A 16,659-nucleotide genomic window follows, 5' to 3' on the forward strand; every position below is an offset into this window, starting at 1 on the left:
ACTCTGTGTTAAAGCATCATGACTAGTCATAGATGAACTGGTTTGGATCTGGGAAAATAGTGCAGTTTTGGCATGAGATCTTTAGCACTAGATCCCTGAGATTGAAGCCAGCATAAACCAAGATAACACGCACACTTTTCCATGTTTCATGTACCTTTGTATTCATGGGGTCTTCTGGGCTTGAAAACAGCACAGTTTCAGCAGTATTTATTTCCAGCTGAACTGAAATCAAGAGATAGAAGAAATATAAAGGGGAACATTTCCCCCATGAGATTTTTCTGATCTCTTTCTTATTTCCCAAACCTTTTCAGTTCACCTGTCACTAGTGATGATCTCTCTGAATGAGTATCTATTCTAAGGGACTTTACCAGTAGTCTGTATCTCAGTGTTTAAACAGTATGATTTCATAAATAGAACTGGTTTTTTATTGTTGTTGTTATTATTCTACTTTTCCTTCTCATCTATAGTTATCCTTTTCATCTGGTCCAAACAGATCCACACACTTAGAAAAGTCCTCTTTCAAGTTTGAGATAGTAGGTCCACAATGGATTTGTTCTTGTGTTGTAAATGAAAATACAAAAGCCTGGCAGCTGTGTTTGCCGTCAGGAACAGTGCTGGTGGCCACCCCGCAGCAGCAGCACAGCTCCTGGAATTAGGGGTGGAGGGGAGTCAGGTATGATCTGCTGAAACAGCTCAGCAAAACTGATTTTCACTGCTGTTCTTGAGGAGAGGATGAAATGAGAAAAAGTACGGGGGAAGAAAATAGTGCAGCCTTACAGTTGCTGTAACACCAAGAGAAGCCCAACAACATCAGCAGAGCTTTCATTGTCGCCGCCAGGACAGCACCTCCTGCAGCTGTTTCCAGCCCTCTGTTCATCCTCCTTTCCCAACTGCAGATGCTCCTGGTTCCTCTTCTTTGTCTCAGCGTTAGATAACTCAAGTAGATCTGAAGACACATGGACATCTCCATTCAGTAGATCTTTTCCAAGTCTCCTCCTGGTCTGTTTTTATTTGCTAAGGAGACTTTCTGTTTTGTTGAGGTTGTGCTTTGATATTTGGGTTCAAAGCTCCCACTTGTTGCATCACTGGCAAACTTCCAGCTGTGGGAGAAGGATTTGAACACTTTTGAATAACTGATTATTAGCTTCCATGTCTTGTGGTCCCTGCAGGATCACTCATGGAGGCATAATGTATATAAGATGTTAAATAAGCTGTGCATTGAATGCAGTGGACAAGTTAGTTAAGCAGCTCAAGTACACTTGGAAGAAAGATGACCCTGACATCATTTCCAAGGAGATTCAATGGAAGTTGCTCACTTTCAGTAAAAAGAATAAAAATAAATCTGTGTTTAAGTAGACTAGTAGATGAAATCTTCCACCCTCATATGCACGCACACAGTGGGGACATTGCTTCTATTCCTAGGCTGCAAATCATGTGTGTAAATCTTGCCAAGCTGTTCAGGATGAGGATTGAGGAGGTTTAGGCACCACTTGCCTGCATAAAGCCAACCTGCCAGGGTGTCCAAATGGTCTTTCCTAAATGGGGGTGGTGGAAGAAGGAAAGAAATAACAAAATCCTGGACCATGGCCCCTCCAAAGAAGCCTTAAGGTTCAATTTGTAAGCTCTCCTGGCTCCTTGTAGGCACCACATGGCTCCTGGCATGGGAGGTTGGGTGTGGTGTGGGTTCAGGCAGCTGCCCTGGACTTGTTTTCTCCAAAATCAGCATCCAAAGCCTTGTGGTTAGGATTGACGTGTAGTTGTGTATTTGTATATTTGCATGAGCAAAGGTCAGGAACTGTCAGACCCTGGTAGCTTGTTTTATTTCTTATAATCAAAGATAAGTTTAAGAAACGAAGTATTCAGTTGATTTGGTGACACTTGACATTTAAGAAACCCTTGAACTTGTGCAAAAGAGGTGCCCTGAGCTACATATTTGAGTCACAAAAATTTTTTTATGGTGTTAGCAGTCAATTTGAGTATATGGGAAAGATTGCTCAAGAGAGACTTGAATATAACCAGCACCAGCACCCACTGGAAAACTGCCCAAGTATAACCAGCCCCACACCCTCCACCAGATTGTGGCTCTTTTCTGCCAGCTCAAAAGAAATGTGTACATGGACAATGCTTCTCCGAAAAAAAAAAAATAAAATCTCAATTTGTTTCTATTAAAAATAAACAGAAAAAGTCACATTCTTTGTGTGGTTTTCTTTCCAGCTGTCATTGGGAATTGGTGATTTCAATTTACCCATGTCCTAAAACAAGAGCAGAAATAGCTTGAGACACCATTTCACCAGAAAACAGGAACAAGCTCAAAATCCTGCAGGTTGAAAACTTTAAGAAAACAAATCAGCCACCCATCCCCATCAAAGATGGAAAACTTTGGTGACAGGGTTTGTGCCTGGAAAGAGCCTGACCCTGCTGGTAATGTTGGGCAATTGAATGGGTGACACAGCCTTTTTGTATTGCTGATGTGTCCTCATTTGAAATAATCAGTAGAAGTGCCAGAATTTAATTACCACGAGTTTAGGAGTAAAGTAAATTGAAGATAATTTTAAAGAGGCAATTTTGGGAAGCTTGTTCCCTGTGGCTCTGCAGTGCACAGCAGAATGGTGCTGCTCACTTTCACATTTGCAGCACAGGGAAAACATGGCCTGACCTGAGGAATCAGAATAAATAGTGGGAAAAATAAAGCTATTAAAAAAAATAATAAAACTCGAGGCTAAGGAGCTGTGCACATGCTCTGTGTGTGTGCATTTGTGGGGGAAGGCTTCAGCCCTGTAGCACAGGGAGCACGATACACACTGTTCCTAAATGTACCTGCTTCTGCAGCTGAGGTGTTAGAAAGAGTTGAATTTGTTTTTCAATATATAAAGAAAAAAAAAAAAAGAAAAAAAACCAATACAAACAAACAGTGGCAAAATTATGTTGAGAGGCTGATAAAACAAACAAAACCTGAGGGGGCAAGTTGAGTTAGTTCATGACCTGCTCCTGTCCTGGAAGCCAGCGCTGGTCTCTCAGCATCGCAGCATCCCAGTACTGTTCTGAAGTGCTCGTTGTTCAGTAGGATGTTATTTTTCTCCAGTGTAATGTTGTGATTGTTACCTGATAATGTTGCCAGGGACTTCACATTGTAAGAGGTGATCCATCTTGTTTGATGTGTTTGGCTAAAAAACAGTGGTGTTTTTTTAATTATTTAAATTCCTAGCAACTGTGACTACAGTAATGTGATAATGAGTAGCACATGCAGCGAGGAGGCGAGGGCGATGATAGCCTCCTTAAAAATGTCATCTGAACTTTTTTTAAAGAAAAAAAACCTTAAAAATATTTTTAAAACATTTTAAAACATTTTTTGTGTGTTCCAAACCGGAATATTTGTATTTGAAAAAAAAAACCCTGGAGTGTAATTTAATCCTAAAACCCCCTAGCCTTTGTGTATATGGTAAATGTTTGTATTTTGCAGTTTCTGTTTTGCTTTTTAGATAAATAAAATGTATATGGATATTTTTAAGTCATCTTTGCTTTTTTAGATGAGTTTGTAATCACCTTATAACTGAAAATAAAACTTTCCTTTATAAACCAGCTGTGCTCTTGGATGGGTTTTTTTTGGTCTTTGAGTAGCTCAGTTTTTCCTTTATACCTGTTACTTATTTTGGGGTTGTTGGTGTGGGGTTTTTTTGCCATTATAAAATGCTATATATATATGTGAAATATGTGTAATCACTATCTCACTTCACCCTGGTTGGCAGCACAGCCCCACACACAGCCACTCACTCACCCCCTCATTCAGTGGGATGGGGAGAGAGTCAGAAGGGTAAAAGTGCAAAAATTCATGGGATACAAGTTAATAAGTAGCAAAGGAAAAAGGGGGTGAGGAAAAAAAAACCACAACAAAACACATCACAGATAAAAAACAAAATTAAAACCCCCAAGTGATGCAAAAGAAAGCCATTTCTCACCAGCCCATGCATGGCACCACTACTGTGAGAGTTCAAACATGTCAGAAAAGCCCAATAGGAAGAAAAAGAAAGGGAAAAAACCCACCCCAACATTTATTTTTCTGGTGAATGGGACTGGTTATTTCGCTGACCTCTTGACCTCTTTGGCTTCTTCAGTCAAACAGATGGAGGTTAAACCAGTGTCTATTCCTAAACCCTGATTTGAGGTAGGGAAAGAAAAAACCAACCTGTAGGTGGCTACTCCTTGTGCAAATAAAACATTTGAGTATCACTGCTGGGCCTCCAGCACCCCATGCCCACTTGGCCATGAAGGGTTGTAAAACCCAGCTCAGCCCCTCTGTGCTGGAGAGCAGAGATTCCCTACGGCCTCATCCAGGGAGCATTCCAGCCTGTGCTGCCCACCCTGGGGGCACAGGGAACAAATCCTCGATGCATGGACACAAGAGCTGTGTTCTGGCTTCACGGCAGTCAATTCTTGGGATGTCTGGTTTCAGAGGTGGGGTAATTTGGCTACCACGGTGCAGATCCCCAAGGCACCCCGCTGGAGCTGCAGGGTTCTGAGCACCAGATGGGACCTCTCCTGCCAGCACTTCATTCTCCAGGAGTTTTCTAACCCATCCCCAGGGATTAACCACAGCTTTGCAAACGCTGCCACGTCACGGCTGCCACGTGCTTTGCTGTGTCAGTGTTTTGTCACGGAGCAGCCCAGCTTTAAGCCAAGATTCCCAGTGTGGAAAAGCTGCAAGCAGTGCTGGAAACACGTGCGTGAGCATCTCCAGATCTTCCTGTTAACAGCCGCAGCAAAATTGTCTCTATGGGCACAGGGAAGGGAGCAACCCAAGTCCTGCTGCTTATGGTGGGTGGGAAGGGACAACATTGGTAGCCCTACAAACATCCTCCCCCTTGTCCCCCAAGGTGTCTTACAAACAGTGTCTCCTGGCAAGTTAAAATATTGCTGGAAGCAAAGCATTGCCTCACTATCATCCTCCAGCAGAAAGTAACACAAACCAAAATAAATGCATTTCATTTGCTTTTATTTAATTTAAAAAAAGTCAGAGTCATTCCAATCCCATTTAAATACAGAGATTTACAAATAGGTCCAAAACAGGACTAAAATATCCTTTGAAATGCTGTACTTTTAAATATTGTGCTTTCATAGATACATAAGAAAATTAGCATATAAAAATACTTTACAAGGAATACACTCTAATATATGGATAAAAATACACATTTAAGTAATGCATTTCATCTTCATATCATTCAAAATGCATAGGAAGGGATACAAGGACCAAGTTTTTCTTCCTTCTCTTTTTTTTTTGTTTTTTAAAGCCTTTAATAAAAGTCTTCATTAAAAACCTATGAGAAGCCCCAGTGAGCTTCCACTGCTCAGAATATTGCATATAAAAACACTTTCGGCTGCACTGTCAATGCTCCACAGTATCAATTATGGCACATTATCTAGCTGTGGCAGCAATGGTATGGGATATTGCATACTCAAAGAGAAAATGGCTACAACGACAAGGAGCTGGATGGGGCCGTGCCTGGGAGGAACATCTGTGCTGTCACAGGGGCTGGAGGGGACAGACAGCGCGGGGACAGTCCTGGCTCAGCAAAGCGACGCAGACGTGCTGCACACCCGCCCAGCTCCCTCCACACAGCCCTGGCGTGCAGCTGGGCATGGAGGAACTGGGAGGGCAAGCAGGGAATGGGGCAGTGGGCTCTGGAGCTGCTGTCTCTGACCAAAGGAGCTCTTGGACTCCATGGCCCAGCCTTCCCAGGGAAAGCGAAGCTGCACGCCACCACCAGGACAGGGACATCATCATAAAGTGCTAATGTGGGAAACAGGGCAGGCAATGCAAACGTCACAGCCCCTCTGCCACGCGGGGCTCTCGGGCAGCAGGGGAGCAGCCACAGAGCTACAAGAGGCCAGCAGCAGGCAAAGGGGCACACACACCCAGCCCACAGGGACACAGGACACCACCTCCACCCAGCCAAGGGTTTGTCATTCCTCTGCCTCAGGGGAGACAGAAAGGTTTCATTGATCCAAAACATCAGGGGCAGCCATGGGAATTTTGCTACTCTGCTATTTGCTTCCAAGCACAGGCCAGGTTTGCAAGCAAGACATCTCTGTAAAGCTCAGACAAACAAGGGGGATTCAGGCAGGTACTCAGGGCCTTTAGCTTTGGGTATGGCCTCTACTCTGCAATCACTACTGAGCACAGGTAACAACACTGCTCATGGGAATCAGGCACACAAGGCGCCTAATCCCACTACAGGTGAGCCAGACCTAGGGGAGAGTGTGGATAGGGCTGGCAGGAGACAGCTGCAAACACCAATTTCTGCACAAGAATTGCATTTAGCCACTCTCAAGCACATTTTAAAGTGTCTTTTAACTGGCTCTCTCCACAGCCCTGCACTGGGAGTGCAAGGGGCTGCAGGAATTGATTTGCCAGGAGTGTTGAAAGGATGGAGCTGGGCACAACATAAAAGGAAAGGCATTTCAGTCCTGCTGTATGTGATTAACTGAGCAAAGAAAGAACATAATAGCACCATGTGTGTTTGTAGGATGGCCAAGGCCTTTCAGGGTGAGAAGAATGTCAGAGGCAGGACCCTGCACACTCGATGGCAGAAGCGCAGGGGGATGCCCTGCCATGGGGGATGGCTGTGGATGCTCCTTCCTCCTGCTGCAGTTTGTCCTGCTGCCATCGCTGCCACAGCCCCAGACGCACACCCAGCTCTGACCTTCCCAGAAATATTTGGCGGTCTACAGGCTCAGTGAAGACCCACCTCCCCACTTGCAGGTTATGGTACACAGAGCATTTACAAATACCAGTGCAAAAAAAACAGGAATAACACCCCAAATACCACAGGAGCTCAGCAGAGGCATCCTCTGCTCTGCTCCTGCTGCTCAGAGTGTCTGGACACTCGCCTTGACCTCGGCGCTGTGGGGCACCTGTGCTGGGAGCTCTCTGTTCCCCTCCGAGGGAGCATTGGCAGCCAGGGCCAAGGGGTTCCGGCTAATCACCAGGTCCAGCTTATCTCCAGCCTCTGAAATCAAGGGAACGGCCAGACAGCAGTCAAAGTCTCTCGTTCGGATGTGGTTTACCTGCCAGGATGGATTTAGGACATGCCATGGGAAGGAACAACAGAAAGATCATGTTTGTTAGTCAGCAAATGCAAGATTAGTGCTAAACCCCAGCTGGAAAAAATACACAGTTCTTGGGGGTCCCTGATTCCAGGTTAACAATGGAGAAGAGCAAAAGCACCCCTTCAGAATGAGCATCCATGCTTAGCTGAGGAACAATGCAGTAGCTGATAGAGGAAAGGGGGAAAAGTCTGGAATGAACCCTGACCCTCAGTGCCTGGGGCAGTATTACAAATATTAAACACTGCAGGGCTCAAAACCAGTTCTCCTGTCCAAGTCTGTAGAAAAAAAGTTGCCATTTTCCATTATTTTTTTGCCATAATGGCTTTTACTGGCCTTAAATTTGGGGTGCCAAGTATCCAGCACATAGAAAACAAATGAAGGCCTGAGGCTTCTGGCAACCATTTTCCAGCTCAGCCAGAGGTAAACCCAGACTATACCAAACAATTTCTTCTTCCCCTCTCCCCATTTATATCCTTCTTTTCACAGAGCCTGGATGCATTTCATGTCAGCTCTGGAGGCAGCTGCAAATTCTCTCTGTAGGATTCAACAGTGAAAGCAGTTTCTGCTGGCTCTTGCAGACCTTCAAGCACATTTCTAGGCCGGGTCATCTGGAGAAATCACCCCAGCTCTCTCACCTACAGTTACCAGAACACTTGGGCTTGGTGCCATGACAGCTCTGGGACAGAGCAGGCTGGCAAACGGCACAGGGATGGGAAGTGGGGAAGGGGAAAAGCAATTTCCCATACACCTTTGGAGTGAACATAACCCCTGGGGCCAGGTGTTGCTTCCTTCTTTGGGTAAGGGCTGGGTATTTGACTCCATACAACCCTTCCATGCCAAGCCCCTTCCCAGAATTAATGCATGCCCACAGTGCTGGGTCTGTGAAAGCAGCAGTGTCCCCCCACCCTAGCCAGTGTCCGCACAGAGACCCCACTACTGGCCCTTACAGCACAGGGACAATTTCTAGTCCACTTGTGAACAAGGAGAGACAAACCACAAGCTTGCTCTGCCCCTGCTCTGTGCCAGCCAGGCAGCTCCAGTGCAGAAGTGCCACCAGTGCAATGCCATGCTCCAGTTAATCCATGCAGCCAAGAGGCAGAGGGTCTGTGACAGCAGGGACGAGGTGTTTCGCTGGCCTTCGGGCACATCACCGTGCCCACAATCAGCAGCACTGTGCAGCATCCTCAGCAATGCAGCTCTGCACTTCTTGAAGGGAGTCACCTATAGCACATCTGCAATCCCTCATTCCCAACTCCACGAGACAACGTGATGGCAGCTGCCTCATGTGCCCGTAGGTGTGAGCTGTGTGGCACAGCATGTGGAAAAAGGGTGTCCAAAGTCTCCATGCCGCTCTGTTTAGGATTTTGGGCACACCTCCCAGAGCACTTGGCACTTGCAAAAAGCAGCACATCCAACACTGAACAGAAAGGCAGCCCAGAGCCTAATTAGCTTCTTGTTCATTCTTGCACCATCTTTTATTTGAAGCTGAGAAGGAATAATTGTATAGCAGCCAACTGGCGAGAGACCATAACAAGCTTAAACAAGGTTCCCCACAGTGCTGCCAGTCCTCCAGTTACCTGATGTACATAAAGTTTTGGCTTTAATCCGACTGCTAAGAACCCCCACCTAGAAATTAGTAAAACTAAACATCTGAGTGTTTCCAAATATGGTGACAATATCTGCATTTCCAAATGGTAGCAATTTTTCCACAGAGGTTGCACTTCCTTCAGTTGCTGTTTGAGTTGCCTCAAAGCTAAAATAGTTGGTTTTCATCCACACAGAGCTTGTCTCCAATCTCCAAAACTCACCAGGTTTTTTCTGTCCCTCCAGAAGTTGCTATGCCCAGGGCACATTTATTACAGACTGTGCTTTTGACCAGTTTTGATTCTGTTTCTGCATCAGCTGTTTCAGATGAAGCATTTTTCAAAGAAAAATATCCATAAAAAATACCTTGCTTGAAGGATGTGTTTCCTAGAAAACTTTTCTAGTTGTCAAAGGCATGCACAGAACTTCATGGACTTCACGTAATTCCACAAGGGGCTTCACAGGAACACATATTGGTCAACACAGTCTGGTTCATCCAAAAACTAGGAGTAGGATTGAGGGTGAGGAAAGGAAGCTACACAGCTTTTCACTTGTTTTGAGCCGTCCAAGCTCAAAAAGGCCAGTGCCAGAACAGGCTGTGCTCTGGACCAGTGTAACCTAGGAGTACCACCTGGGGTACCACCTGAAGTACTACCTAGTGATTTCTCATTATAAAACTCTGGACCAGTGTAACCTAGGAGTACCACCTGAAATACTAGCTAGTGATTTCTCATTATAAAGCACAGGTCCCATTGAGTGTTGGTGGCTAAGAGCCAACCTAGTTGGCTAACTATTACCTTTCATTAAAGTTAGTGCTGCCATGGATGGGTCTCACTTCTCTCTTCCTCTCAGCCACTCATTCACTCCGTCCCAGCCTCCAGAACTGCATTTTGCATTTATTACCTGAAGCACTCTGTCATATGGCTTGAGGCCACACTGATCTGCTGGCCCATCCGGACGGACCATATTTACATAGACACCTTTTTCTAACAGGCCATCCGACAAACTGAATCCAAAGTCTTCACTCTCTGGGTCTTTGTGGAGTGTCATCTGCAGAGGCAGAAAGAGAAGAAGCAGGTTTCAATGCAGCAGAGTAAGGAGGTGATGTACAGGGGTGCCAGGATGGGAGCAGCATGAGTAATGTGTGCAGACCTGCAGCAATTCTGCTCTGGGTCTCCTGGGCAGGTTTTTCATAGCCTGGGCAGATAACACAGACTGAGCCTTATTTACCTGACACCATCATCACAGGAGAATTGCTTTGGTGACTGGCATAAAAACAACCCCATGACAGTCCCTCGCTCTTGGATGTGGAAGGAAACCCAGGCAGTGTAATACAGACAGCACTCATGTTTCACCCAAAGAGCAGCAAACAAGTGTTTGTAATAATTGCCTCCCCTGGCTCAGGTTATGCTGTGTATCCTCTGGGTGTGCCAGACCAGCACACAAAAAATTAACATGTTTACTGGGAATTTTTAACATTGTGAGTCAAATGGGAAGACAGCTCATTTTTAATACATCACTCAGCAGGAACATCTAAAGTTCTCCATATTATTTACAAGTTATTTTCAGAAAACTCATATCAGTAAGTGCTGACGCTCTGAGGACAAGAAATGGGCAACCTCATCATCCTTCCCTTGGGCACATCATGTTTTGGCGTTGCCCAAAGGAGATGAGCACTGCTGGAAGTGTCTTCCCATGGGGTAACACTGGGAACCAGGGACAGCTGATTCCCCAACACTAGCAAAACCTCCCATTGCCTTCCATGAGCTGGGAGTGAATCTCTACCATGACTGTGCTCCAGGCTGGGTGAGCCTCATGGATCTGCGGTCCTGAGGAAACACAATGCTCAGGATGACACACAGGAGCATCCCCTCTGGCCTCAACCTCATTTCCAAACACAGCCAAAACCAGATGCTCCAGGAAAATGAAGAGTCACACTATAACACGCCTGATTACATAGCTCTTCTCCTTCAGGTACAAAGGAGTTTTATTTAAAGACACATTTGCCATGCTCTGGAGGGCAAAAGCAGATCAAACATGAAAAAGTTGTTTTTTCCAGCTAGCACAACTGCAGGTTTCATTCTGAAGTCACATTAGGAAAGAAAAAGGCAATCAAATTTTTGAAACCTCTCCAGCTCCCTTCCCTGCTTGCATTCTACATCAGCAGCTTCTACAGTTAATTACTTTTCTTAATTGCCATTGCCTTGCACAATGGTTAAACTGGCTACATTCAGCTGAATGCTGAAATCAAACCAGTATCCCATCACTGAAGTGGAGTGGAAGCAGAGGGAAGTAGTTTCTTTATTTGAGAAGTGGCCTACTAAATGGAGTGTACCACAGGAAAAGAGCTGATGGGTCTCCAGGGGGCCATACTTTGAGCTCTCTCACTTTTATCTGTAGCACAAATTAACAAATGCCAAAACACAAGAACCTGGAAATCTTACATATAAAGAGAAACAGCAAAGCCCAGGTTTGAACCCTGCTGAATGATGGCAGCTAAATCCCATTACTCTTCTGAAGTACTCATGAGCTGGGAGTGAATCTCTACCATGACTGTGCTCCAGGCTGGGTGAGCCTCATGGATCTGCGGTCCTGAGGAAACACAATGCTCAGGATGACACACAGGAGCATACCCTCTGGCCTCAACCTCATTTCCAAACACAGCCAAAACCAGATGCTCCAGGAAAATGAAGAGTCACACTATAACACGCCTGATTACATAGCTCTTCTCCTTCAGGTACAAAGGAGTTTTATTTAAAGACACATTTGCCATGCTCTGGAGGGCAAAAGCAGATCAAACATGAAAAAGTTGTTTTTTCCAGCTAGCACAACTGCAGGTTTCATTCTGAAGTCACATTAGGAAAGAAAAAGGCAATCAAATTTTTGAAACCTCTCCAGCTCCCTTCCCTGCTTGCATTCTACATCAGCAGCTTCTACAGTTAATTACTTTTCTTAATTGCCATTGCCTTGCACAATGGTTAAACTGGCTACATTCAGCTGAATGCTGAAATCAAACCAGTATCCCATCACTGAAGTGGAGTGGAAGCAGAGGGAAGTAGTTTCTTTATTTGAGAAGTGGCCTACTAAATGGAGTGTACCACAGGAAAAGAGCTGATGGGTCTCCAGGGGGCCATACTTTGAGCTCTCTCACTTTTATCTGTAGCACAAATTAACAAATGCCAAAACACAAGAACCTGGAAATCTTACATATAAAGAGAAACAGCAAAGCCCAGGTTTGAACCCTGCTGAATGATGGCAGCTAAATCCCATTACTCTTCTGAAGGGGCTCCTTCATCTTAATCTGACCTTCTGGAAACCTTTGCTGCAGACCTTGGTGAGGGCCAGCTTTAACAAGGACCAATTTCTGGGGGTCCCTCTGAGCAAAGCAGATTTCTTACAAGGTTGCAAAGGTTCTACAGCTTTAACCACTGAGGTACTGCAGTGCCACAGTTACACCCACCCTCGGCGACACAAACCTTGTGAAACTCGAGGGGGGTCGGGGACATGATTTCCTGCATCTCCTTCTCCATCTTCTTCATGTCCAGGTTCCTCTCGTTCTTCTTGGCGGGGGAGCTGCTGCCCTCAGTCTGTCCGTCGGTGCAGCTGGAGTTGGCTTTCCTCAGTGGGCTCATTCCCGAGGGGTTGACAGAGTCCAGGAGCAGCTTGCTGCCCTCCAAGCCCAGGTTGTGCACGCTCCCTGTCATGATGGATGCCTGCAGGGCGAGGGCACAACGTCACTGCTGAGTCAGCAGCAGGAAGAGAGGGACCAGGCGGTCACTAAGGCGCCGCAGACAGCACGGCGGCACGCTGCTCTCATTAATCAGAAAATTAGTACCAAGAAGCTCTTCCTGTTGGCTCTAAGAGCCTTTCCCAGACCTTGGGAGCTTGCTTCCAGGTCTACGGCTGAGCCACTTTGTGCTCTCCACCTCCACCCCAACAGGGACCTTAATCTCCGAAGGAAGCATTTGTGAAGCACTGCCTTATTTTTCCATGACCCCTTCCAAACCAACTGGGCCAGGCAGGCCTCATCTTGTGCCTGAGCCATCTTGAGTCAAGGAGGACGAATACACCATTCTCAGGGAGCTCCCAGAGGAGCCAGTGTCAGCCTGCTTCTCCAGCCTACCTCTGCAGGCTGCAGCTCCTCTCCAGCATCACACGGTGCTGGCAATGGCCCAGGGGAGTCAATGCCTTGGACTCCACTGAGGGCAATTCAGCACAAAAATTAGGATTTTATCTGTCAGTAAACAGGAGCTGTCACTGAGCAAAATTGAGTTAAAAATACAAAATTAAGTCATGTTTAAGCCTGGTCATCCTTGATAGCATCCATTAAAAGATGCCCCTAAGTAGACTCGACTCCATTTGGCAATGCTTTCCACTAATGAGATTATGTTGATCAAAGCTAACGAAGGAGTCAAAAATCCAGTCTGTGGAACCTCAGCTGGCTCCAGGTCATAGAGTCCATTTAAACAGTGTAATGAAACCTGTAATTTCAAAGTTCAAGTTCAAAGGGTCTGCAGTGCCAGTAAATGTCAAAAGGGAGAAGAAATTAAAGGAAAGGTATGGAGCAGACAGCAAAATTCTTCCACACTAAATGTGGCAAGTCAAAGAGCAATTGATCCTGTGCACAGGGGAAATATCATCCAACTAAATCTCTAATCAAGACCCTCCAAGGTGGAAAAAAGGCAAAGTGAATTATGGTGGCAGTAGGAAAATGCCAGCACTACCCACATTATCCTAAAAAGGGTTGGATAAAATAAAGAAAACCTTTCATCTTTGCACTTTTCAGGTCTTCACACATGACTTGATCAGCTCAAGTTAGGGCAAAACTCAAATACCTGTTATGTGGAAGGACACTGACTTATCACATATTTGAAAGGTAGACTAGCAAACAACAGCACAGCCAGCCAGAGTACATTTGGTCACTGCCCTTGGGTAGCCTCAGCCCCCAGGGTGTTGTGCTGTGCTGTCCCAGCACTGCAGAGCCAGGGAGAACAGGAAGGTCTGTGCATACCATGCCACTGCCCTCTCCCACAGGCTGCAAATACCACAACCAACCAGGACCCAACAGCACTGGACTCCTTTTCCATCTTCACGGCATTTAAATTCTCCTTGCAGCATCATCAGCAATTTCCTAAAGTTTTTTCCATAAGCTTTAGGTTTAGGGCAAGCAGCAAAAAGGGCAATTCCAGACTTCTCCAGCCTGTGGCTGCTCTGCATTATTTTTTCCCATGTCTTGGCTGCCTCAAAGTAAAGCAGAGACACACACTTTACTGGAAAAAGCCTGTTTCTTCCCATACTCATAGCCTAGATTTGGATTCTGACTGTGTGTGAACCTGTTTCTAGGCTATCATGGGTCACCTTGCATGACTCCTTATTTAAAAGCAAATTATGAAGGACCAATTTTTTTTTAGAAATACAGACAAATCCAATCTCTGACTGTCATATAACCATGGGAGAATGAATGTTGGGGTGAGAAAGCTGCAATACAGCAAGGGCCCCAGTGAGCTCTGCACATCCCACAGCACACTTAACAAAGGCTGAGCACATGGAGAGGAAGGAATGGATCAGGAGTATTTTGGATTTGATAAAAGGGGAGTTGAACCCAACAGATTCCTGCTAAAAATAGAGCACTTCCCTTCTGTCCTCAAAACTTTCAAAATATTCTAGAAACGTGCTTAATACACAGAAACCCTGGAGGTGCTCAGCTTTCAGTAAGATTCCTTTATATGTTAAAAAATATTCCTGTAACTGTCAAAGCTCCAAACAGCATAAAACAACAATTGCACCACAGATCCCTGGAAAACAAACATGAGTCCAACAAATCCCATCTTTTGCATTTAGATACCAGCAGAAAATAAATATTTACGCATCATTTTAGAGAGGTACTTTCTCTTAAGCAGTCAACAACTGCTGTTTAAGAAAGGTTGAGAACAGCTGCCTAAACTCGTTTCCAAATACATTCAGATCCAGGAAATAAGTGATCAAGGGGAAAAGTTATAGTCTGAGAGGGCTGGGGATTTGGGATTTTTGAGTGTGTTGTGGGGTTTTTTAAGTCAGCATTTTCTTAAGCAGCTAAGATAATAAAAACAGCATTCCAAGCTTCAGCACAATAAATTTAATTGAGATTTCCTCCTCCACTTACAGTTGCTAAGGATCAAGGAGGAAAGAACAATTAGCAAGTCCCTTGTCACAATACAAACCAAAACAGGACTTTCCTCTTCGACCTTCAATTAGTCAGAAGTTGCCTTTTTTTTTCTCTGAAACCTCTGCAATATGCAAGTTTACATAAAACCAGTCCCACTGGGAGTGATGGAGGGCATGACCCAGAGAGTTCTCCCCAGCCCTCTGCACCTGGAGGGCACAGGGAGAAATGGTCTTATGGGGTCCTCCTCTTTCATTCAGGCTGTGGAACTAGGGAAGGGAGCAGCACAGGCCCCATCCTGCCAGGCAGGTTTGCTTCCTGCTGCTCACAGTCTCAAGGGGGCCCTTTATTTGCATCCCATGACTTAGAAATCCAGGCTCCTCATCCTATAACCGGACACAATAACATGACCTCCAAAGCATTTTGGATAAAGAAAAGAGAAAGTGGTTTGTGAAGAGAGGAAACACCTTTATTTCTGCAGGAAGCAATTACTTTCTCAGATTTTTCCATGGGGAAGGCTGGCTGAAAAGCTTCCAATTACCTATTTCACTGAAAGAGTTTCCGGCAGAGTGACAGCTGAATGCAAGGTACGTGTGCCTGTCAGCACTTGAAGCACGCCAAGGTTTCAGTCCCAATGGGGGTCTGTGGGGCTTCTTTTGCTTGGCCTTCAAGTGCTCTGGACAGACAATATCTTTCCAAGCAGAGGGTTTACCACTGGATAGGGAAGGCTTGCCAAAAGTCATGTGAAGGTTATTGGCCAGCAACGGTTTGTGAAAAGGGCGTGGAGTTCCTGGCAGGCAAGACATGGGCTCAGAGAAAGAGCACAGGCAAGCAGATGTCTAATGAGACAGAGTTACCCATTAGCACAAAGCCTGACAGGAATTAAACCCAAACCCTTCTTCACACCACCGGCAGCTCGGGGATGTTATGGGCAAGTAACATTTGGGGAAACGGTATAATATTTATGGAAAGAGCACAACAGTCAGGTCAGCAACAAATTCAGAAAGTGATTTACCTCAATCTCCCTCAATAGTTCAGACTGGCCGCATGTTTCCAAATCCTCCAAAGCTTCTCCAAAAACACGCCAAAAATTGTCCTCATGAGTGGTCTCAAGGCCATTTTGGCGGTTGGGGTATCTGTTGTAACGTAGGAACCAAATATTGTCAGCACTCTTCTGCAGCGGGGTGAAAGCTGCAAGGCTACAGCAAGTGTCTCACCAGTAAAAGCAGACTTGAAGAATCTTCATATACAAAAGCAAACAATATGAACTTTTCAAACAAGAGTCCACATACGAGACCTCCATGCATTTACTAACGGGGCAAGTGTCCTTCAAAGGAAGCGTTAAGTTGGTGTAGCAATGTCAAAGTTCAAAGGGTAAATTAAAAAGTGCCTGTAGGAAGATTGTAGGTTTAGGAAGACCTTTTGGTGAAATAGAGAAGTGAAAGAAAAAAGGATGCATTATGGGTAAACCAGGAGCCTCAGAGACTGTTAGTACAAAGGCTGATGGGATAGAGCTCAGATCTGAGACACAGAACACCTGAGAAGAGAGAGAAAAACACAGAGGGTAACAGACATGGTGAGAAAATGATAAATACATTAGGTCTCTATGAGAGTAAATAATGCAAAGATGTATATAAAATGACTGCCCTGGGCTGGACAAGCAAACGCACACTACAGCCAGCAGTATCAACAGTGTCATGTACAACCCATACAAACCGAGTTTCATTTGCTTTGGGATGGCCAGGGAACTGAACTGCTACTTTCAGGAGGTCTCTCTTTTTTTTGCTGTATAGCAGTCTTGGCACTTACAGCTGTGTAAAGTCTGCCAC

The 16,659-nt window shown here is 45.3% G+C and overlaps 1 protein-coding gene across 5 annotated transcripts in view; it reads right to left on the bottom strand.

Annotated features, from left to right (window-relative positions):
• Positions 1-4,973: 4,973 nt before the first annotated feature.
• GRIP2 (glutamate receptor interacting protein 2) overlaps positions 4,974-16,659 on the bottom strand; it is a 257,720-nt gene continuing 246,034 nt past the window's right edge. For 4 of the 5 annotated variants that reach the window (XM_039695431.1, XM_039695432.1, XM_039695430.1 and 1 more), the window contains exons 21-24: positions 15,846-15,966; positions 12,165-12,401; positions 9,592-9,738; positions 4,974-7,062 (exon numbers count right to left, since the gene is read on the bottom strand). In XM_039695431.1, coding sequence (XP_039551365.1) covers positions 6,865-7,062; positions 9,592-9,738; positions 12,165-12,401; positions 15,846-15,966 — 703 coding nt within the window. In that variant the 3' untranslated portion in view covers positions 4,974-6,864. Of the gene's footprint in view, positions 9,320-9,395; positions 9,739-12,164; positions 12,402-15,845; positions 15,967-16,659 lie in introns of all 5 variants that reach the window. The other variant, XR_005626109.1, reaches the window with a different exon arrangement.

This window comes from Passer montanus, unplaced genomic scaffold (assembly GCF_014805655.1).
Source record: "Passer montanus isolate IOZ18808 unplaced genomic scaffold, ASM1480565v1 scaffold9, whole genome shotgun sequence".
Taxonomy (NCBI): Eukaryota; Metazoa; Chordata; class Aves; order Passeriformes; family Passeridae; genus Passer; species Passer montanus.